Consider the following 25,237-nt stretch of genomic DNA (forward strand, 5'->3'; position numbering starts at 1 on the left):
TGTGTCTGCAAGGATGCCTGACCAAGCCGGAGGTAACATGGGGATTCGAGCTAGCGATCCCCATGTTGGTAGGCAACGGAATAGACCGCCACGCCACCCGGACGCCCATATAACATAACCTTAAGAGAACCTGAGTGGGCATATTGTTTAACAAATAAATAAATAAATAAATAGGGGCATATAATTACAGCGGACCTTCATAGCTCGTTTGTCATCGTCGACTCTTTCTCATCAGCATAAACGCTTTTAACCGTCCGAGTCCATCCAAAGCCAATCAGTGTTAGTGATTGGCTTAGCTCGCCCTCACGGCTGGGATACCCGCGTGCGCCGTAGTTTGGGTGCTCGTGCGCCGTGTATCTGTGCGTGCAGAGCAAACAAAAAGGGACAAAATGCATATTCAACCTCTTTTGTTTATTTGATAAATCTTTTTTTTTTCCATCAAAATGCCAACAGCAAACAAACAGTGAGGATGACATACAGACAGACGCAGGGACGGACAGACACAGGGCAGACTACAATGGCTGGGAATATTGATTGCCCCCCCCTTTTTTTTTATCCAATCACATTCCAGTGATGGGGGATTCGGTCTGCCCTTGACCCTGTATGGGCTAACAGACCCCACACCACACTGACCCTGAGGGGGAACAGAGGGACTCATTGGACAGAAGTAGGACTTGTAGATAAGACCTAGCCTCACAACAAAAATAAATAATAAGTGGCCATGTTCATGGTTGCATACAATATATATATATATATATATATATATATATATATATATATATATATATATATATTTTGTCTCTGACTAATCCGTGTTGTTTGAGCTTAGGCGAACCTCTTCCAAAGCTATGCTTACTCCAGTGCGACATGGGTCCGATATGTGGGTTCAGAAGGTCAAAGTCTCTTTCTCTGATTTGATAACACACACATGTAGAACAACAACACTTTGGGGGCTCTGCTGCATCCGTGTCTCCGATGTCATTCAATACTGTTAATCTGTCGTGGGCTAAGAATAGATAGAACCGCTCTGTCAGGATGGTAGGCCACGCTTAACTGCCTCTACCTCTTCGAATGGCTGAGCAAAGACCCCCCCCCCCCCCCCGCCAAGGTCAGGACATGTGGCGGGTAAGGGGGAGTACATGGGGGCTAGATGGAGACTGATGTCTAACCCTTTTGATTAACACGAGTGCCACTGTCGTAGCAGTGTGCTAGTTTAGATATTTGTGTGAATGACTGGTGGTGTTTTCTGTCCCAATCTGATCATTTATACTTTGATTGGTTCGAGTGCTCTGCGTGTGTGTATGTGTGTGTGTGTGTGTGTGTGTGTGTGTGTGTGTTTGTGTGTGTGTGTCTATGGTTTCAATCCCCGCGGAAAGCTGCCCCATGTGTTGGGTAAGGCTATCGCTCTCTTCAGAGGACGAGGCTAGATATGAAACGTGACAGACACACTGGGGTCGGTGTGGATGTCTATGGTCAGGTGGAAAACTATGGCTGGATATTATGACAGCGGACATCTCCTCTGGGGAGTTGACATTTCTTTTGTTAAGTACCAAAAAAACATCTCCTTCGCTGCCTTTCCTTGCACACTGTATCATAATCATGCCACCAAAAATAAAAAATCACAACAAATAAATATATCAGGTAAATAGAACTTTAAGCAAAGAATAGGGTTTTGTTAGGTTTAAGTTTGATCCACAGGTGAGAGTTTGAGGAAAACAAAGGAGCCGCGACGGTGGACGACGCGGTCTCCTTTTGTTTCAGCAGGCATGCGGTGGTGTAAGTTAACGTCAGATAAAATATTATAAACAAATATGTACATTTGATAATATAACCATCTAAAATCATTCTCTCGGTAAATGTAAAGTAATTGTAAACATGCACTCTTTTCGTGCTGAGTTGCCTTGCCACCCAGGCTCCATTGGAACAGCTACGAGACATCGGTAACGTGGCGACCTACTGGTTGGTTGTACTGGTTGGAGCATTCTTCCTGATTTGGTGTAGTGACGACAGTCGTACCAGATATGTTATAAATATACATCTATGTAACAGTAAATATTAACCATTCAAGTGGCCCAAGCAAGCATAAAAGAAGAAGCTCTGCCCAATCTTTGAGGTGAATGATGGTATTTGCAGAAACCCGGCACCGCGTGTCGCTATCGACACGAGCGTGCGTCAGAAAACCAATGTGTTTTAATGGGACCTGGGCTGCGAGTGGCAACTCAGGGTGTTTTTAAAGGGAACCAGGGTATCAAGGCATTAAAGCCTTTCCCTATATGGCGGAGCTCAGTTTGTAACACAAGATCATCTCTTCAACCCCCTCTCCTTCCCATACTGTACATCTCAGCAGGGCATGAGACAGTTGACCCCCAGACGTCTAACTCACATCGGATACAGCCACTGCCCTTCAGCAAACAAGACCCATGTGTATGCTTTTAGTTTAGTCCTTTGCTTTGAAAACACAAACGTCAACTTAGGTCAAAGTAAACGGGATTATATGGGATTTTGTGGCACCTGATTTGAGCTCCATTTGATGAAGAGAGCTCCAACTTGGAGACAGCCGAGCCTCACCACCCCCCCCCCCCCCCGCCCCACTTCACTTCGAGGAGGGTTTTTAAGCATGGCGAAGGCTCAGTCATTACATACGTGCATTTCTCAAAGCAGCACATAGTTCAATTTTCCTCTCTCTCGGGCGACACGTCTCCCATTTCACCACACCTGCCTGTTTTATACAATGGCGGGAAAACACAGGCCCATTAAGATGGGGGTAAATAAAGTTGTATGGTAATTCAGTAGTGTATCCTAATAAAACCTTAAACTCGTACAGTTACAAATTACGACGAGGCCTTTGTGTGAGACGCTCGGGTGGGTTTTTCACCTCCTAAGACGCACTCTCAGGAAACCAAAGAGGCTTTGTGAGCCATTACGCTACGATCATCTTACACCGTGTCCTGACTGGATGCCAGTGTCGCGTTGCATCGGATGCTCTCCGTCCACACTGAAACCGTCATTTAAACAAACCACATACCCATCTATCAGTTGTGCTCTCCACGTCAGGCTGGAGAAATTCCTCGTCCATGACACAGTGCTTTTCAACGTCAGCGACAGGAAGTAAACAGAAACAGAGCCTCTGACTAAAGTTCAGCTGAAAAGGGGTGTCTGGGTGGCGTAGCGGTCTATTCTGTTGCCTACCAACATGGGGCTCGCCGGTTCGAATCTCTGTATTACCACCGGCTTGGCCGGGCATCCCTACAGACACAATTGGCCGTGTCTATGGGTGGGAAGCCGGATGTGGGTATGTGTCCTGGTCACTATACTAGCGCCTCCTCTAGTCAGTTGGTTGGGGCACCTGTTCGGGAGGGAGGGGGAACTGGGGGGAATAGCGTGATCCTCCCATGCGCTACGTCCCCCTAGCGAAACCCCTCACTGTCAGGTGAAAAGAAGCAGCTGGCGACTCCACTCGTATCAGAGGAGGCATGTGGTAGTCTGCAGCCCTCCCCGGATAAGCAGAGGGGGTGGAGCAGCGACCGGGACAGCTCGGAAGAGTGGGGTAATTGGCCGGATACAATTGGGGGGAAAGGGGGGGGGGAATTCCCCCCCCCCCAAAAGTTCAGCTCAAAATGGCTCGCTGCGTCGCGCTCACCCACCCGCATTCAGTTAGGACACAGCGTTGCTACACTTGATTGTAGCCAAAAGACCGAGAAGCGATTAGGACACAGCGTTAGCTTCGAGACGCTTCTGAGAAACGAGGCCTCGGGTCAGAAGTTGATGCAGCACATGATTCGGGTGTGATCTCGTTTGAATTAGACGATGTGAGAAAACTGCCTCTGCAGAGCATCTGCATCAGCTCTTTGCCACGACTCCCTGAAAAATACTGATCCGTGCAACCTCTAGGCTAATAAGTCCACGTTAATAACAATGATATAGTAATGAAAACACATCCATGTGTATAGGTGCACTACACCTACTCTCCATAGGTTCATAAATACCGTGTCTGCATGTAAGGTATACTTTGCCGTACCGTCGGTACAGTGATATTTCATGTCCATGATGTCCTCAGTGAGTACTAAACTAAGGCTTTCTGCTTGTGGTGTTTGGCCAACGCAACTGCCTCTTAATGATTTTCTAATATTAGCTTTTCTTTTTCTATTTCATCCCTCTATAGTCACCACGTTTGCCGATAACACAACTGGTTGTGTCTCAGATCCATCATTAACACATCTTCATTTCATTAGGTGAAGCAAATGTAGGAGTAACGTGAAGATGTCCAGCACCTCATTGTGGTGTGGCGGCCTTGGCTTTCGAGCTCCCTGATATTGCACTTGACATTGTGGGGTTGGCGTTCCGACACCGTCATTAGGGGTCATGTTACGGAAGAGGATACATTGATCTTCCCCGAAATAGAGGGGTAAATTTAGTCACCCTGTCAGCGCTCTGGTAAATAAAACCTCGAGGGCCCCAACTGTTACAACCTGGAGGGGATTTATTTAAATCCTCCACCTGCGTGAAGTGTCCTCTGTGGAGCGGGGGTCAGGACATGTCTCTTACTGAGTCGGTGACAGGAGTCACTGTTGATTCAATCCGTAACATCGTCTCCAAAGACGGGGCGCATTTTCAATACCCTCCCATTGAAAGCATGGCCCACCAGAAATGCAGGGTCTCCGTTCCCAACTTCCAATTCGTTCTCTGTCAGGTTCATAACTTAGACGGGTGATAACTAACCCCATGAGCGACTGGAAAAGAGACTCCCCCTACACGAGATTCAGCTAACCTGGAATGCTGTGTGTGTTAAGAGGGATTCGAATATCCTTGTTTGTGTGCTGCCGACAGTACGGGCCTACAATCCCCACGTGGTTTTCTCCCCCATCGCGGGCCACTGTTACGACCTACTGCCATCGACCCACAAACAGATTGGGTCAATAATGGATGAGTCTTCTCCGCCTCTGCTCTCCGCCTGTCCCGTGTCGGTGTGTGGGGAGGCCCCGGAGTGAGCGCTCTTACAAGCATTTACTGTTGTATTATTCATATAGGCACCACAAAGAGGTGGATCCCTCTCAGCTTTCTCACGGGCCCCCGCCAGCCAGCCCGGTTTTATCACCGTACCGCTTTCACCTCAATCATTCCCCGCTCTCGTTTGGTCTGCTTCTCTGGCTGCACCGTCTGATCTATCCACCTTGTCTTCGGTGTCTCGCCTTATAACCTACTTTTTTTCCCAACCACAACCATTTTTTATCTTTCAACCTTTTTTTTTTAAATGTTTTTTTTTAAATGTTTCACTAAAGGACTGTGCATGTGTCCCAGGATCCAAAAAAAGCTGGCAAGTTGACTAGCAGGCAGTGTGGCACTGGTTATACAGCTGATAAATGAGAATCTGGGGTTGGAAGGAATAAAGTCAGGAGCAAGTGTTGGCTGTTACTCGGGGCAGGGACGTGGATGAGGTTTTAACTTGACCATCCATCCGTAGGTTGGGGGTTCCAGAGAAGAAACTACAGAGAGGTGGTGGCACAGGAATAGGTCAACATACTGAGAGTGGCTTCATCTTCGGGCTGTTCCCCTAGGCCCTGATGGGAATGAGCTGTCTGTGGGCATTTGTAATGTTCCACCTTTCAATGTGTTCCTGTTGATAATACGGATCACCCACTTCCAAATCCACCCACCCCCGAAACGAGTATAACAGTCAGCTAATAGAGCTGCAGGTGCAAGGTGTGTGTGTGTGTGTGTGTGTGTGTGTGTGTGTGTGTGTGTGTGTGTGTGTGTGTGTGTGTGTGTGTGTGTGTGTGTGTGTGTGAGACAGTGTGTTGGGCGCTTCCCCTAGTCGCGGCTCCGGTTGCGTTTCTTGAAGAAAAAGAACGGCGTCTTCTGAGGAGGGCCCAGTAACATTGGTACCTGGTTCTTGTGTGTGATCCTGACCTAGGAATGAAAAAACAAAAAGCCATATGACAATGAGGAACTCTATCCATCACGTCTGAAGATGATTTTAAATACAAGATATTAGGAAATTATCTGTTATCTGGACACATTTAAAAGCAGGTTCCTAGTGTGTGTGTGTGTGTGAGTGTGTTTTGTATATTTTGCCATTTTTATATATTCTGCTGTGGTTGTTGTTACTTTTAATTAATCAGTTTTTATGGCACTTCTACTTATTTTACTAGCTCAGTTTTAAGCTTGTCTGTACTTTTATGAAATTTGTCTGTACTTTTCTTTTGTGGGGGGGATTTTATTGTTTTATTGTGTGAAGCACTTTGTGTAACATTTGTTTATATGAAAAGTGCTACTCAAATAAAGTCTGATTGATTGATTATCTTTCAATAGTTCAGTCAGTTTCCTGATGCATCGACCAGTTTAACATTTCCCTTCAGCGTCATTTCCTGTTGTTTTCACACACAAAATCCCACCCCACTGACCTGCATCATAGCCCAAGTCAAATCAAACACAAAATGGCAAAGAACTTCGCACATAACGTCCCGAAATGTCTACAACGAAAAAATCCAAAACACTGAAACACTATCAGGACTGAGATGCAGACTGGATAGTGCTGCTATCCAGTTGTCAGGACTGTGATGGGCCGCTGGGCTTCTATTAAGATGAGTTCATCATTACTGTACTATAAACACACACTGTACGGTGATCTGACGGTGTTTAGCTGAACAGAGATCCATCAGTAGGGTTTGGGGGTATGAGGAGGACAGAGATTTTAAAAGACAAAGGGAAGTGAGGGAGAAAAGGAATATAAAAGAAGAAATATGCTTGAAACAAGCTGCATGATATCTCCAGATTTAGCCACGACTGCTCTTTTTAGAGCCACATCACGTGGCAAATCAACCGCTCGGTCTCTACTGGCTGATGGGGGGGGTAATTCTCACCGTGCAGGGGGGCTGCATCCACGGCTCTCCATCGATCTGCATGGGCAGCAGTCTGGATGTCCTGTGAAGGGAGAGGAGAGGGACAGAGACAGAGGGGGGGGGGGGGTGCGGGTGGGAGGGAGTCAGATCACAAGCAAGTCTGAGGCACGGGAGGCCTGTTCACACTGTCCCAGGATCAGGTCAACACACTGCACCCTTTGTTCCCATGAAACCCATTCCCAGACAGACTCCCCCACTCTCCAAACACACACACACACACACACACACACACACACACACACACACACACACACACACACACACACACACACACACACACACACACACACACACAAAGTTAGTTTAAGCATTTCATGCATGTCTTTCCAGCTAGGGGAGCACAGTATGGGAAAGTGACTGTGATGAATGCTTTTGTAATTCTGGTCTGGGGAAAATACTGTGGGCAGTTCGCTGAGCAGGTCGAAGGAGTATATAAGTAACTTGTACACGTCACCTTTCTTAAACAGCACAGTAACTGCCCCACTGTTGTCGTTAAATGGGCCAGGCCTTGCGATGCAAGAGCAACAAAAACATTTGAAGGGAAAACGTTTTATTTGGATAAAATGGCAGCAGCACCAGAAAAAAAAAGCGTCTGTAGCGCCCTTGGAGCTGTCAGACAGATCATTTGTCATGCAGTGATTGCCAGCCTGTTCTCTGGCTCCAGGCTAAAAGCTAGTGCGCAGTTCAAATGTGTAATTTATTGGCTGCAGGAAAGGAGGCACGCTGATGCTGTGTGGAGCCTTTGGGGGTTTTAAAGGCATAACAGTCAAGATTTTTGATGGCGTAAAGAAAATGGAGATGATTTGGTGGATGCATTGGGCACAGCACACCTTCCAGGTGTTTGATCAGGGGGACAGACAGACAAGTCAGATTATTACTAATAAAAATGATATGGGTCAAAAGAGGGCGAGAAAGGTGGAGTAGAGAGGCGAAAGGAAGGAGGAGGGTGATCAGAAAGGAGAAGATCCATGGAGATGGAGAGGATAGAGGATAGTGGTGCCAGCTCAGACATGGGTCCTGACCTGATGGTAACCCTGGCACACTGGGCCAGTCTGCGTCCGGCACTCTTCAGTCCTGTGTAGATTTGTCCCATCTCTATGGCCCCCTCCAGACCAACCACCTCCAACAACTGGTCACTCAAGTCTGGAAGATGGTAAGATGAAGAGAACGAGAGGTAGAAAGGGAAAGAGGATAGGAGAAATAGAGAAGGGAGTTGGGACAGAGATGCAATGGGTTTATTCAGTAAGAAAATCGGGTCAGATTGATGGAGTCAAATTTCGATCAGAGCAGGGAAGTGGATCAGCGGTATCACTTGTTGTAATCTCTTTACCATGAACTGAGCAGCTGGCAAATTCATATTCCTTTCTCCACCCAGGCACAAGTTTCACCTGCGCACATGTCTGCTAGCGCATTAATTCATCTTAAATCCCGAGTAAACACACACACACACACACACACACACACACACACACACACACACACACACACACACACACACACACACACAATCTATCTCTTTCATTCTCCCTTCTCTCTCGCCAGTACTCTGGCCACTTTGCAAATTATGCTGCAGATGAGGAGGCTTGTCAGCTCCCATTTACAATGAATTATGCATCAGCCATGATAGTTCCACGGTACCACAGCAGATCACGGTCACAGAGCACATTATAAGCTCGCTGGTGACACAGTAATTATATAATGCAGTCATAAGGGACCACCATATATATATATATATATATATATATATATATATATATATATATATATATATATATATATATATATATATATATATATATACACACAGTACATCTGGAAAGTATTCACACCCCTTCGCTTTCCCCACATTTTGCTATGTTACAGCCTTATTCCAAAATGGATGAAATTCCTTTTTTTTCTCATCAATCTACACACAATACCCCATAATGACAAAGTGAAAAAGGTTTTATAGACATTTTTGCAAATTTATTAAAAATAAAAAACTGAAATATTGCATGTACATAAGTATTCACACCCTTTGCTATGACACTCAAAATTGAGCTCACATTCATCCTGTTTCCACTGATCATCCTTGAGATGTTTCTACATCTTGATTGGAGTCCACCTGTAGTAAATTCAATGGATTGGACATGATTTGGAAAGGCACACACCTGTCTATATAAGGTCCCATTGTTGACAGTGCATGTCAGAGATAAACCAAGCCATGAAGTCAAAGAAATTGTCTGTGGACCTCCGAGACAGGATTGTATCGAGGCACAGATCTGGGGAAGGGTATAAAAAAATTTCTACAGCTTTGAAGGTCCCGAAGAGCACAGTGGTCTCCATCATTCGTAAATTGAAGAAGTTTGGATCCACCAGGACTCTTCCTAGAGCTGGCCGCCCAGCCAAACTGAGCAATTGGGGGAGAAGGGCCTTGGTCAGGGAGGTGACCAAGAACCCGATGGTCACTCTGACAGAGCTCCAGCGTTCCTCTGTGGAGATGGGAGAACCTTCCAGAAGGACAACCATCTCTGCAGCACTCCACCAATCAGGCCTTTATGGTAAAGTGGCCAGATGGAAGCCTCTGCTCAGTAAAAGGCACATGACAGCCTGCTTGGAGTTTGCCAGAAGCACCTAAAGGACTCTCGGACCATGAGAAACAAGATTCTCTGGTCTGATGAAACCAAGATTGCACTCTTTGGCCTGAATGCCAAACGTCACGTCTGGAGGAAACCAGGCACCTCTCATCACCTTGCTAATACCATCCCTACAGTGAAGCATGGTGGTGGCAGCATCATGCTGTGGGGATGTTTTTCAGTGGCAGGAACTGGGAGACTAGTCAGGATCGAGGGAAAGATGAATGGAGCAAAGCACAGAGAGATCCTTGATGAAAACCTGCTCCAGAGCACTCAGGACCTCAGACTGGAGCGAAGGTTTACCTTTCAACACGACAATGATCCTAAGCACACAGCCAAGTCAATGAAGGAGTGGGTTCGGGACAAGTCTGTGAATGTCCTTGAGTGGCCCAGCCAGAGCCCAGACTTGAATCCCATTGAACATCTCTGGAAAGACCTGAAAATAGCTGTGCAGCGACGCTCCCCATCTAACCTTACAGAGCTCGAGAGGATGTGCAGAGAAGAATGGGAGAAATACCCCAAATATAGGTGTGCCAAGCTTGTAGCTTCATACCCAAGAAGACTTGAGGCTGGAATCGCTGCCAAGGGTGCCTCAACCAAGTACTGAGTAAAGGGTATGAATACTTATGTAAATGCAATATTTCAGTTTTTTATTTTTAATAAATTTGCAAAGATTTCTACAAAACCTTTTTCACTTTGTCATTATGGGGTATTATATGTAGATTGATGAGAAAAAAAAGGAATTTAATCCATTTTGGAATAAGGCTGTAACATAACAAAATGTGGGGAAAGTGAAGGGGTGTGAATACTTTCCGGATGCACTGTATATATATATACACACACACACACACACATAGGGTGGCACGGTGGCACAGTGGTTAGCACGGTCGCCTCACAGCAAGAATGTCCTGGGTTCAAGCCCTGGGGTAGTCTAACCTTGGGGGTCATCCTCTGTGTGGAGTTTGAATGTTCTCCCTGTGTCTGCGTGGGTTTCTTCCGGGGGCTCCGGTTTCCTCCCACAGTCCAAAGACATGTAGGTCAGGTGAATTGGCCATACTAAATTAATTGTCCCTAGTTATGAATGTGTGTGTGTGTCGGCCCTGTGTGATGGCAGCCTGTTCAGGGTGTCTCCCCGCCTGCTGGCCAATGACTGCTGGGATCAGCTCCATTATCCCCGCGACCCTGAGAGCAGGATAAGCAGTTCGGATAATGGATGGATGGATGGATGGATGGATGGATGGATATATATATATATATATATATATATATATATATATATATATATATATATATATATATATATATATATATATATAGAGAGAGAGAGAGAGAGAGAGAGAGAGAGAGAGAGAGAGAGAGAGAGAGAGAGAGATAGATAGATAGATATATAGATATAAAATGTCAGTGTCAGTTTCACACTCATTCATAAATTACCACCTATGATTGAGACAAAATTTAAAAAAAAACTTGTCATGGCCCCAGTCACAACTTTTATAAATGATCAGTGAACGTGATTTATGTGGTGAGACGTCTGGGAAATGCGTCTTCTTCCCCAACAGTGTGATTCCTTATGAGACAGAAAAGAAGCCGAGTCCATAGTACTGCCATACCGGCCACCCTTTCCTACTTCTGGACTGCAGTTTAGTATGAGTACTCTCTCGGCCCAGATCTCATTTGTTCGATGATAAAGAGATGGAGGCGTCCTTCACATGGACAACACCTCTCACTTTACATGTAGTTTAGTGGCGCATTTCATCACCGGATCACCTTGGACAAGATATCATCTTGGACATTGTGGACCAGTGACAGATGCACAATTAGGGAAGCAAAGAGTGGGTCAAGTCTCCATCTATGTAACCTGTATTCCAGGGTTAATTGTGGCAGTTATTGCGGGGCTCTGACAGACTGGTGCCAGCTCAACACTCAAACATATCCCAGCCCTATTTACTGAACATAAAAACGCTGCCTGGTGTGATTGCCTGTTTGCATGCCTTAGCTGATGAATCATGAGCTCTATGTGGTTGCATCTTAGTTCTTTAGATTAATAAATTCGGTTTTCCTCACACGATTTCAATTCCTTTGCAGATTTTTCAGTATTAAATGAAATATCAGAGAGTGAAAAAAGAGCAGATAAGATGACGTGTTAATACTTCCAGTCCTTAAATCAATGTCACACTTGGCTATGGTATCAATCGAAAATGGGGGAGATATCTATCTTGCGTCAGTGCTATGCTCATGTGACCCTGTTGATTTGTCGAGACATACTATGTGCCAGTGACAGGACATGGGTGAAATTAATTGTGAAGACACGTAAGTGTAACATACCCGGTTTTTCTTCTTTTCTGAGGGAGAAAACTGAGACAGAATGAGCGGTGCCCAGATATATCTGGTCACCACATTTCCTGAGGGTCTTGCTGCTTCGGGGCAGGGTAGCCCAGACAGGCTAGGACAGGCCCTCTCGCCTCATTTGACTGGAGCTATAGGCTCCCTGCCTGACTGTCTGTTCCAATGTAAACATTGTTAATAATTTTCCCAATGTTGCCTGCCCTCGCTCAGCCTGTTGACTTTGCTTCAGACTATAAACAGGACACTGTTGCGTGCTCTCCTGCAATGACCCGATGCATTACAGGGCTTGCCACAAATGTTTTGTGCATGTTTGATTCTGTAGCTATTTCTCACATTTGCATGCGAGGATGGGTGGATGAGAAGCTGTGCATGGAAAGAGTTATGATTAACTACTGACCCCACCCATAGCAGATCAGTTTGTATGTAAAGCACATACAGGCACTGCCATGGTCAATGTGGTGGCCAAACACAGACTAAAACATTGCTTGGGTTTTATTCAGTGATTTTAGTTCATCTTTTAATACTATGCAATATTTGCGTTCATCTGGAAGCAGCTGCTGGACTTGGTTGTAAATGGGGGCATCATTCACCAGGTCAAGGACTTCTTAATCAAATTGTCCCCAAAGACTTTAACGAGGGCTTTTTTTTGATGAGGTGGTTTTGAGCACAGGTGATGAGCAAAACTGTGTTTTATCACCTCTGTTATCCTCAATTTATGCAATTGACCTGCAAATGAGGGACAGTAATGTGACTTTATTTAAGTATGCTGATGACATGCCCTTGTTAGTTTGTTAGACAGGGACAGTGAGGGAAAAACAAATTTTGCGGGATACAGTGCTGTAGATCCAGTGTCGATCCAGGGGTTTTCTGACCAGTGTGGACAAAACCAAATCGCTTATTCTTAACAGGCATGACCACTTCCCACCACTTACTCCATGCAACCAACCTGTACAGATGGTGGACTGTTACAAGTTATTCAGGGATATTTACTGATGAACAATTGAGTTTTACATACAACACCACATTTATCTATAAAAGACCAAGTCAGTCTAATGAGGACTCTGACATGTTGTGGGGCCAGTATGGATATACTGCAGAGAGTTTATGTCAGTCTGGTAGAGAGTATTCTTGCTTTTAACATCTCGATTGTGTATGGTAAACTCAGTTCATAGAGTAGAAACAAATTAGCCAGAGTTGTTGAGACCACTGGGAAAATAATGGACACACAACAAAGGCAAGTGACAGACCATTATAACACGGCCATACATAGAAAGGGCCCTGGCTATAGAGAACAAAATCAGACACCTCACTCACAAGGAATTTGAGCTGCTTCCCTCCAAGCTGATGCTTCAGAGTGCCGACAGGCAGGAAGAAGCTCTAACAAGAGGTCCCCCCCCTTTTCTCCCCAATTGTACCCGGCCAATTACCCCACTCTTTCGAGCCGTCCCGGTCGTTGCTCCACCCCCTCTGCTGATCCGGGGAGGGCTGCAGACTACCACATGTCTCCTCCGATACATGTGGAGTCGCCAGCTGCTTCTTTTCACCTGACAGTGAGGAGTTTCGCCAGGGGGACGTAGCGTGTGGGAGGATCACGCTATTCCCCCCTCCCCCCCGAACAGGCGCCCTGACCGACCAGAGGAGGCACTAGTGCAGCGACCAGGACACATACCCACATCCGGCTTCCCACCCGCAGACACGGCCAATTGTGTCTGTAGACAAGTGTTTCCTCCGGCTTGCCCAACCAAGCCAGAGGTAACACGGGGATTCGAACTGGCGATCCCCGTGTTGGTAGGCAACGGAATAGACTGCTACACTACCCGGACGCCCCTCTATATATTTTCTCTGTGCGTTTGATAATGCTGTTTACTGTGTATATGTTTTTGATTTGAAAAATTTTAACTGTATTTTTACTGCTTTTATTGGTGTTTGCCTGAGATGACACAAATATACAGCCTTAGTTGGACTAGATTAGACTATTCTATTCTATTCTATTCTATTGCAAGGGATGATGGTGAGGTCAGTATTGCAAGCAGAAAACACAGTTTGAATAATGTTTATTATGTAACGGCATGAATAAGTCTGTCTGCATGCTAAACTCTGTCAGACACTGAGCTTTTTCTAGCCCTTTTACTGATGCTGAAGCCTAAGGCACAAGCTGTAACATACCCAGAACATCAACGGCGTTCTATTTTTGGTAAAAAAGTGTAATTTATGAAACAACATCTTCTATGTGGTCTATATTTTCTCACTACTGTCATGCCAAGCATGTAGTGCAGCTGAGCAACAATTCACTACCGTGCAAGGTGGATTTATCGTGCACTTCACGTGGGTGCGCGCATGTGTGTGCCTGTGAGTTTGGCATTTAAAGAGCGTTGCCATTTCGTGCCTAGCTTTGAACATGATCAAAGTGTATACGGGGATAGGTTTCTTGTGAGTCACTGGCACTCTTTAATATTTCAGGTGACAATGCTACAGAAAATGTCAGAGCAGAACAGGGAGCTAACATTTTAAATCACTTAGTTTAATGCGCTCGACGGCAAGCTGCTCGAGGCACATGCTCTGGTACAGAAGGAATGAGGAAAAGCAACGAGAATGCATTGTCTACCCAAGCTAAGCTCAACACACTGCATTATCCATCATCAGTGTACATTGTACAATAATGTGGAACACCATGATAAAATTTTTATGTCAGTATTTTCTTGCGCTAGTTAAACCATCACATGGATGTTTACTATGGAAATACACATTATTATGCTCAGCACGCGGTAGGCTATAGCATATACTTAAAAAAAAAATTCCCCCCTTTTCTCCCCCAATTGCACTTGGCCAATTACCCCACTCTTCTGAGTTGTCCTGGTTGCTGCTCCACCCCTCTGTCAATCTGGGGAGGGCTGCAGACTACCACATGCCTCCTCTGATACATGTGGAGTCGCCAGACGCTTCTTTTCATCTGACAGTGAGGAGTTTCGCCAGGGGGATGTAGCGTATGGGAGGATCATGCTATTCCCCCCAGTTCCCCCTCCCACCCGAACAGGTGCCCCAACTGACTAGAGGAGGCGCTAGTGCAGCGACCAGGACACATACCCACATCCGGCTTACCACCTGCAGACAAGGCCGATTGTGTCTGTAGGGACGCCTGACCAAGCCAGAGGTAACACAGGGATTCGAACTGGTGATCCCCGTGTTGGTAGGCAATGGAATAGACCGCTACGCTACCTGGACGCCCCAATATAGTATGTAAAATTAACAAACAGAACAGACTAGAATAGAATACTCTTATTAATCATTTTGTACATACATACAAAATAAAATTTACTCCCAACATTTAACCCATCCTAGGTGTGTAGCTAGGAGCAGTGGGCAGCTGCCGTGCAGCACCTGGGGACCAACTTCAGTTATTTCCTCCTATTGCCTTGGTCAGGGGCTCAGACAGGAGTATTAACCCTAACATGCATATCTTTTTTATTTTTTAACGCTGGGAGGAAATCAGAGTGCCTGGAGAAAACTCACGCAGACATGGGGAGAACATGCAAACTCCACACAGAAAGCACCTGGGACGGAGTGGGGTTCAAACCCAGGACCTTCTTGCTGTGAGGCAACAGCGCTAACCACTGGGCCACCGTGCCGCCCAATTGTTTACGATATTATAAGTGCATATTAGTGATGTACTGAGTTAAATCTGCCTAAATATGTTGGAAAAAGGGAATGATCTCTTAACCAAGGTTGATCTGTTTTGTTTTTTTTTGCTTTTGCCAGGGATAAAAAACTCTTGCCAGCGGTTACCAAACACCATGGATGCGGACCTCTACCCTATTCTGATTGCCTTGTATGTCCTTTTAACTGCAGGAAGGAGAGACGGTGCTTTTCTCATCAAATGTGAATGTGGTCTGCTTGGGTTAAGGGACAATTCTGCCCTAGAGTAACCAATAGATGGGGGTGGGTTAGTTGTGAGACCCCGAGTACCCTGTCCCTACACTATCTGCTTCCTCATCCCTCTTTCATGGCCTGTGGACTGTGTGCTAATTTGTATGCACAGAGACATTTATTCCCAGTCTACCTCCCCTCTCCCCCGGCACAACTTTCCAAGAAATATTAATAGGATTGGGCATCCATTAAGAATAAACTGGACGTTTGGACATGTGGAGGGTGAGGGATTAAGAGAGAGAGTTGGGGGGGGTGACACAATATGCCACAGAAGGGAATTAAGAGAAGGGCGAGATGAGATGGATGGAGTGTGTTATTTTAAGGCGAACAAATCTGGTGTGCTTTTGAGTCTCCGTAGACATAATAAATGTGGACAGCAAAACGTTCAAATTGCACTTAGTGGGGAAACGAAACAAAGACGGTAAAGAAATGTGCTAACATGGCCTATTTTAAGATTTTATAACATCATCTATACAAAAAAGCCTTTTCCTGTTGGGCTAATGAATCTCTAAATCCCTCTCCCTCGCATGCACGCCCACTCCTACACCTCTACTTCCTCCTCTTACCAAAAATGGGCACCCCGCTCTCTCCTTGTGTCCCAGCATGAGGGCCTGATCACAGAGGAACCCACCATGCCAATTCTCACCTCGCCAATATTACCCGCCTCATCAGATCTCTGTGCCTTTGACTCCCAGGCAGCCAATGCTGTTACGTCTCAGCGAGGTAGCGCTAAGAATAGAATAGAACAGCCTCTTACATAACGGCGGAGCCACAGAGCATTCTGGGATGGGATGGCAGCCCTCTGCCAAGCAGCAGGCAGCTAGAAATGTTACTGCTGTGCCGTGCACACCTTCTCCGCCATGCGGGCGGGCACGGTTGGGTGAGCACCGCACAGCAACAGATGCACCTGCTAGTATGTACACACAATGTCATGTATACATACTCATGCACGCAGGCGTGCTGCAGGCTGGTGTACATGTTCACACACACACACACACACACACACACACACACACACACACACACACACACACACACACACACACACACACACACACACACACACGCCTCTTTTTTTGTGTCATCATGGAAACTAAAGCCAGAAAGAACAAAGTTGGTAATATTATTAACCTAGTTAATAATTAGCTGGGTTTTCTTGTTAACAAAACAGCTACTCAGAAAATTAAAGGTCAACTCTTGAGAATCATGCTATCATCAATTCTTTAATAGATTACACATTACAACAAAACAGTTTTTTTTCCCTGACGTGAAGTAGAAAATAATCAGAGTTGATGCAAAAAAAAAAGGAAAACGATTTAAATGCAGAAATACGTATGTTTTAATCTTACATTGTTAAATTCTGCTGTGGAAAACCTAACTTAGCCTGACCAAACTGCGCAGCGTGGCTATTGGCCTATAGTTGTAAACAAGCACATTTGTATTTCCTTCCTCCGCCCGCGTGCCGTCCCTGCCAGAGCAGCCTGTCATTGTCTCAGGGTGGTCAGAGCCGTGGCAGATGGTCAAGAGGAACTGGACCTCACCTCACCAGCGCCAAACGGAGGTAAAGGTACGGGGGCGAGCGCCTTGCTCACTTGGCCTTTTGACAGGGTACACTATGCTGCTAAGGCAGAGAACAAAAATACACCACGCCACCAAGACTTCCCCTCGCCGCAGAACCCCAGAAGCCCCGCCACTGTTCTGATGCCGCTCAAAAAGCTTTAACTGGAAACACAGTTCCATGGGAATTTTCCAGACGGGGAAAACAATGACCAGGCAAAATCACACAGATTAGCCCTCATAAGGAACGGGAGAGACACCCCGACTAAAGTGTCTTACCATCGTCGTACAGTCGCGTCCAGTCGAGAGTCATTCGCCATATTCAGAATCAGACAGCGAACATGAAGGGACTTTAGGAAGAACGCACCACAACGGGGGGGAATAAAAACTTTCCCACCGTTCAATGTGAGCGGCGAGGCAGGTTTAGACAGGAAATATCTGTCATGAGTAGCTGCGTCAGTGGGGGGTGGGGTGGGGAATCAAAGTAATAATAATAGAGCCTGTTGTTTTTTTGTTTTGTTTTTTGGAAATTTCTGTAGTGTGAGAACGAAACAATAAGCGGCCCCTGGATGCTGCCCTGCCTAAAATAGCCCTCTCCTCCATCATGGTGTGACACAGCCTGACTGTTGTGGGGGAGGATGGGCAGGGGGTTATGGGGCCGAGAGGGGGGGGGGGTAAGGAGTGCAATGGGGTGAAAGAGTAGAGGGATGAAGAAGAGGGATGAAATCTGGAGGGAGGGAGGACAGGAAAAGAAACGACTCACAAAAAGGCGACAGGCGGTCTTGCTCTAACTAACCTATGGCATGTCTCTACAACCCAGGGACTAATTCTACTCTCCTCCCGATTCTCAGATACCCCCCTCCCCAACTTACTCTTTTTTTACTTTTTTTAGTCACGTCGATGTCACTTGCAACTGTCGTATTTAAATGCACTGCTGGGTTTTGTACCTCCACTGCATTTTACCCCATCACACTTCCAATTCGGTCCCTCAGGGAGGAAGTAAAGAATTTGATCCAGGAGCTGAGAGGAAATGAACGGGGGGCATGCTGGAGATGGAGCAGAGATACAGGCTGAGGAAGAGTGGGGTGTGCCCCGACACCAGGGCATTACATACGTATATCCTGTTTGTGTCAGCACCTCCAGCTTCATTTGTGTGTGTGTGTGTGTGTGTGTGTGTGTCCCCTGCCGTGACCTCTGACTACTATCCATCTTCACCCAATTGACAGGAAAGGACCCCAGGCTACAACTCTTCTTCAAAACACACCTTTTCCCCCTGGGTGGGTAAACTTTTACATAAGCCTTGTATGACACTCGGTACTAATCAGTTAAAGGAATGTTGTTGGAAAGTCTCAAGGTAAATTTGTCGCATCTAAATCTCGATGCTGCAAAGTGCTGATGTTTCAGCCAGTACCTTTGTATCTGGCTTGCTCAACTGAATGTGTCTCTTTCAGCTGCCTCTTGTTCCATGCAGTAGAGAACCCAGACCAGACACAGGGTGACTCACAGGCTTGAGGTTTAATCTCCGAGGTCAGGAGTGCCCGAGGCTTCTTTCACTCACTTAGGATAACCTGGCTGATTGCATTATCTGCAGCAAATTGCTTTAAAAGCATGATCTTATTGTGGCAGAGCAAACAACTGTCAGAAACCATTAGTCTTAAGTTGTACATGCAGGCATACATATACGCACGAATAGAGGCATGCAAACGGGCATGCATGTACACAACAAGCACAGCAACGTTGGCATGGATGCTGCATGCGTGCAGGTAACACTCGCATGCATGGACACAAAGTGCCTCCCCACACACACACACAAACACATAACAAGAAATTAGAGATGCCCTTCTATTATTTTTTTTTCCAAATACAATTATAAGGAGAAGCTTAATGAAGGTTAAACCCGGTGGGACAGTGGGACAGCCCTAGAGTTCAAACATTCCTTCACTTGTACAAGCATGCATGGAGACAAGCACTAGTGATCTTGTACACACACACACACGCACACACACACACACACACACACACACACACACACACACACACACACACACACACACACACACACACACACACACACACACACACACACACTTTCTCATTAACATAATGCAAACTCACAAAATAGGGAAAAGAAAGCAGAGCGCTCTGCAGCAAACTGCCAGCCCAGCAGGTCCTTAAAAGGTAAGTCACAGCTTGACAGCTTAAAAGCTCTGTTAATCAGTCTGCCTGCAGCAAACAAACAGCATTTGACATTTGACAATATTGATCCTCCAGGGGGCCTGGAAGATCAGAGCTGTTGGGGAGAACTTATTGTTGCAGAGTAGCGTGTGAACTCCACGACTTAAATTGTGTGTGTGTATGTGAACCGCTCTGTGTGTGTGTGTGTGTGTGTGTGTGTGTGTGTGTGTGTGTGTGTGTGTGTGTGTGTGTGTGTGTGTGTGTGTGTGTGTATGTGTAGTTTTCTGAATATATGTCTGCCAGTCCGGGAGTGTCCACGTTTGCATGCAAGTGAGCAGTGTGCAGAGGTCTCCCCTGTGCGTTCGCTGGCTATAAATATTTGGGGCATATGGACAGAATGTCCCATGGAGCCAGAACCTTTGGACTGAGCTATGAGAGTGGGCCGTTTTGCCAGGACAGGACAGGACAGGACAGGACAGGACAGGACAGGACAGGACAGGACAGGACAGGACAGGACAGGACAGGACAGGACAGGACAGGGCAGGACAGGACGGTTCAGGATGGGAGATGGGCTTTGTGGGTCAGCCGCTCATGTGAGAGGCTGGGGAGATGATGACATGATGATGAGATTTATGTATAGATAGAATGAATGAATGAATGTGTGTGTGTGCGCATGTGTGTGTGTTATCAAGGGTCCAAGGTGTCTTGGTTAAGAACATAGTGTTCACACACATACATTTACGCAAGGTTGAGGCACACAAAAGCAAATGACATAATGTACATAAACACAAATAAAACTCAGAAAAAGCTGTCGCCAAGAGGACATTTGAAGATTACTGATATGAGTCACTTGGCTAACCTTAGCCTCCACTCTCTCTTTCTCTTCTTTCCTATAGTTCCTTCTATCAATCTCTCTCATTCATCTCTCTCTCTCTCTCTCTCTACTTCGCTCTCTCTACCTCTCTCTCTACCTCGCCCTCTCTCTACCTTTTTACCTCTCTCTCTATCTTGCCCTCTCTCTCTCTACCTCTCACTACCTCGCTCTCGCTGTAACTCGCTCTACCTCTCTCTCACTCTACTGCTCTCTCTCTCTGGCTCAGCATAGTCCTGGAGTCTCCATGGAAACCAGTCTACGTTGAGTTAGTAGAGAAGAATAGAGTGAGAGAGGTGAATTAAAAGAGAGAAAAACACAGGAGAATAAACGAGTGTGTGGGAGGAGCGGTATGAAATAAGAATACCTTGGTGAAGGCTGAAAGCGGTGACTCTCCTCCCTGGTTGGACATCATAGTTGGGTTTAACTTTAGAAGAACTTTGAGCAAACAACAAAGAAGACTAAATCATCTCTTTTGGTATCTAAAAAATTGAGCTTTTATTGATCGGCTAGCTCATAACATGAACACAAAAACATTGACACGCTTTGGGAAATGACATAGTCTACCGCCGGGGCACATGTAGCTGATACAAGTTATGAACCAGCTGATCAATAAAGGCTTTTTAATGTTTTAACACCAGAAGAGTTGCCTTGGTGTCTCTGTTGTTTCCTAAGCGTAGATAAATCCTGAAGAGCACCTTCTGGGTGTTACTTACATATTCGGTACCTGCAAGAGCACTTTGTTGGTTCGCTGAGGATTTTTGAAAGACAAGCCAGTAAAGTGAAGTTTATTCACCTCTCGATTCCCTTCGAACTGTTGAAACTACTTTGGTGATGCTGAATAACTTTTTTTTTATCGCTTGAAAAAGTCATGAGATGGGATAAGAGTCAGCACCTCCAAGTCTGAGGCCATGGTTCTCTACTGAAAAATGATGGCTTGCTCCCTCCGGGTTGGGGATGAGATGTTGCCTCAGGAGGAGTTCAAGTATCTCGGGGTCTTGTTCACGAGTGAGTGTAGGATGGAGCAGGAGATTGACAGGTGGATTGGTGCAGCATCAGCAGTAATGCGGACGTTGTATCGGACCGTTGTGATGAAGAGGGAGCTGAGCCGGAAGACAAAGCTCACAATTTACCAGTCAATCTTCATTCCAACCCTCACCTATGGTCATGAGCTTTGGGTAGTGACTGAAAGGGTGAGATGCAGATACAAGCGGCTGAAATGAGTTTTCTCTGTAGGGTGTCTGGGCTCAGCCTTAGAGATAGGGTGAGGAGCTCGGACATCCGGAGGGAGCTCGGAGTAGAGCTGCTGCTCCTTCACGTCAAAAGGAGACAGTTGGGTGGTTCAGACATCTGATTAGGATGCCTCCTGGGCGCCTTCCTTTGGGGGTTTTCCGGGCACATCCAAATGAGAGGAGACCCCAGGGCAGACCCAGAACTCGCTGAAGGGACTACATGTCCAATCTGGCCTGGGAATGCCTTGGGATCCCCCAGGAGTTGGAGGGCGCTGCTGGGGAGAGGGATGTCTGGAGTGCCCTACTTAGCTTGCTGCCACCGCGACCCAACCCTGGAGAAGCGACTGATGATGAATGAATGAATGAATGAATGAAAAAGTTATTTCTGTGAACTCACATGATGTTAGTTGGGAAAATAAGTAAGTCCAGAGATCCATCTCGGAAGTTGGTCAGGTACAATGATGAACATTAGACATAAACATGCCAGTGTTGATCAAGACAAATTGTAGATGATTCATGCAACAACAGACAACTGGAACTTATTTTTGAGACAGCCCTGAATTTGTTTGCCAAAATAACATCATTTGATGTAGTCTGTGAATAACCAACTGAACATCTCCTCTCCTCTCTCTTCATCCTAGGGCAGCGTTGGATGTCAATTCATGTTGAAATAGAACAGCTGTTCCTTTGCTGTCACTGTCCTTGAGCATCAGTTTTGCCCACACAGCTTGTCCCCGAGGTCCTCAGTGACAGAGGATGCTCGTCATCACAGCCTAGTGGTGGTGTACACTCCACCACAGCAGGCGATAGAAGTCGGCAACTTATATGAACCTGGTGCCTGGTGACGCCGTAATGTTGTGCCAACACCTCTTGCCGTCAGGGCTTTCTACTCCCAAGTTTTAGTCCAAAAGTACTTAGGTGGAAAGAGATCTCATCCCTCTCCTTCCCTCCGCTCTGCTGCCTCCTCTAGAAGGTCACGCTCAAGCTTAATGTGCTGTTATGGGTTCCATGAGGCAATGCTGGTCTGAGGCGAGGGGATACAAGTCTACTATTTTACCTCTTGAACGACGTAATGTTTAACCTACAGCTTACATTGGTCTGCCGTTTTATGGCCTTGTAAGTGTCTGCAACATACTGAGGCTCTTTTGACAGCATTTTGAGCTACATACAGAGCAGACCACTGTATGTAGGGGCCATAGAAGGAAATTATTATCCATTTAGTGTGGAAGGAAGAGAAACAAGACACCCCTCGGATATGTGTGTGTGTGTGTGTGTGTGTGTGTGTGTGTGTGTGTGTGTGTGTGTGTGTGTGTGTGTGTGTGTGTGTGTGTGTGTGAGAGAGAGAGAGACCTCACACGTCTCCTCAGACTCACCCTGCATGCAGAACTTGAGCTCTTTAGCGTCAGTGACGGTGCTTGCAGGCATCCTGTCCGGTACTTTCTTGCTCATGCGGTTGTAGTTACGCCTCTTCTTGGTCTCGCCCCACAGGTTGGAGCCACCGTGCATGCTGGGAATGTTGAGCACAGCTATGCCCTCCAAGGAGGTGTTGCTGAGGTCCAAGATGATCCCATCGCACTGAGGAGAGACAGGCAATAGAAGTGAGGGCAAGAGGGGAAGAAGACAGCCAGGTATAGAGAGAGATAGAGACAGAGGGAATGGACGGTTACGTAGAAACACTGTCAAAATCAGGGTTTCACGACACAGAACAAGCAGAACCTACTGAAGGAGGGTACTTCTCCCAGCGCTGGCTCTGCTGCTCATCACAGTATAACAAAGAAACACAACTTTCAATGCTCCAGACACAGTTATGTCTCTGTATGTCCATTGCAGGCTGCAGGCATTTGAAATAGGGCAGTTGGCCGTATGGACATTTGTTTCAAGCTTATGCTAATGAGTTGTGTCTTGGGCCTTTGTCATTCATGTTGTATCAGCACCATAAGGCTTCTTATGTTAGGAATTATTATATTTTTTACTTTGTCGAGCTCATTGAACTGAATATGGGCTTATTTTGACGAAACAAATATACGGTAATAATGAACAATACGAGCATTAATTAGAGGTGTACTTCATTGAAAATGGTTTTTCAGTAACAAGATGTGAGATGATACATTGGTATGGGACATATGGTCTCCACAGAGTACAATGGTATTATGTAACACGATGGGATATAAACCAAGTGCTCATGCTGATGTCTCATCTAATGTATACTGAGAATATCAGAGCTGAAAAGCACAGATTATGGTATTATGGAGTTAATAGCCTTCTATATTTGCTCTCATGTTGACCTAAATGTGTTTTTGTAGCTGATACACTGAATGATGAGAGGGAGATAGTTTGCCTTGATACATGAACTAGACACAAGAAAATGTTAACATTATGAGAAATTAATTAAGGATTCATCTACCAAACAATGAAGGCAATGGAGTAAGTCGGCCCAGGGTGTACATACGAATTAAATTAAATTTCTTTGCCCATTTTTAGTGTTTCTGGGCTGGACAAGGTCAACCAAACAACCAACAAGGAAGAGCAATAATACAGTGATATGATGTGGTATGAAGTCTGGATGAAGGTGCCCACAAATATGTTGGAGTATACCACACATATTTCAGGAAAAACACAAGATTACTATGATGTAATATTTGTGTTCCTAAACCCACAGAGAGCTGTTTAGAGACAAAACACACTGAAGTTAGATATAATCACACCCACACCCACACACGCACACACACACACACACACACACACACACACACACACACACACACACACACACACACAATGGTGCGCACAGAAAATACATCAACTGACAATAAATCACTTTTTCTTATTTTTATCATAAATGTTTTCCACGGGGCACTTCACATCGTATAATTATGACTGGTGTGGCTGTATCTCACTGAGGTCTGTAATTTGAATGGAAACTTCAAAAACACAGTATGTAAGTAGTCTGACCTCAGAGCCAGAACCTAACAGTGAACTCACAGTTTGTAAGAGTGTTTGGACACTCTGGGAGTTTACAGCAACGCTTTAATGTGCCTTTAAAATGGGCAACGCGGACATGTCCCTGGGTGGTGCCGGCAGGCCCGTGTCAGACTCGGATTTGAGTTCAGGTGTGATGTGGCGTTGGCCCTCAGTCAACAATAACAAGTGACTATGTAGAAGTGTCCCATCAATTTGAGAATGTTAATTAACACTTAGCAAAGCCAAGATGTGTTGACAGACCTAACCTTAACTGATATCATATTAGGTGCTGTTATGACAAGGCTGTTATGACAAGGCTGTTATGACAAGGTTTCCTTATGGACTAGGAAGAGAGGGAGACCGAGAAAAACCTGGGTAAACAACATCAGAGAATGGCTACAGATGAGTGTAGTGGAGGCGGGGAGAGCTGCGATGTCTAGGGAATGGTAGAAGATACTTGTTGAGGCTTCAGCTGTGCTCCTACGACCTCCATAGGTTACGGAACTGATGATGATGATGATGATGATGATAAGGCCACCAAGTGACTATGACAGTTTTTTTTGTGGATTTTTCACTCTTTTTCTCCCCAATTTTACCCGGCCAATTACCCCACTTTTCCGAGCCATCCCGGTTGCTGCTCCACCCCCTCTGCCGATC

The 25,237-nt window shown here is 45.8% G+C and overlaps 1 protein-coding gene across 1 annotated transcript in view; it reads right to left on the bottom strand.

The window, feature by feature from the left end:
• Window positions 1–5,808: 5,808 nt before the first annotated feature.
• The window catches only part of LOC130120528 (diacylglycerol kinase beta), a 109,141-nt gene continuing 89,712 nt past the window's right edge, over window positions 5,809–25,237 (bottom strand). The window contains exons 23-26 of the mRNA XM_056289101.1: window positions 22,993–23,194; window positions 7,922–8,042; window positions 6,861–6,921; window positions 5,809–5,907 (exon numbers count right to left, since the gene is read on the bottom strand). Of these exons, the coding sequence (XP_056145076.1) occupies window positions 5,809–5,907; window positions 6,861–6,921; window positions 7,922–8,042; window positions 22,993–23,194 (483 nt within the window). The remainder of the gene's footprint in view (window positions 5,908–6,860; window positions 6,922–7,921; window positions 8,043–22,992; window positions 23,195–25,237) is intronic.

The sequence above is a fragment of the Lampris incognitus genome, chromosome 11 (genome assembly GCF_029633865.1).
Source record: "Lampris incognitus isolate fLamInc1 chromosome 11, fLamInc1.hap2, whole genome shotgun sequence".
In the NCBI taxonomy this organism is placed as follows: domain Eukaryota; kingdom Metazoa; phylum Chordata; class Actinopteri; order Lampriformes; family Lampridae; genus Lampris; species Lampris incognitus.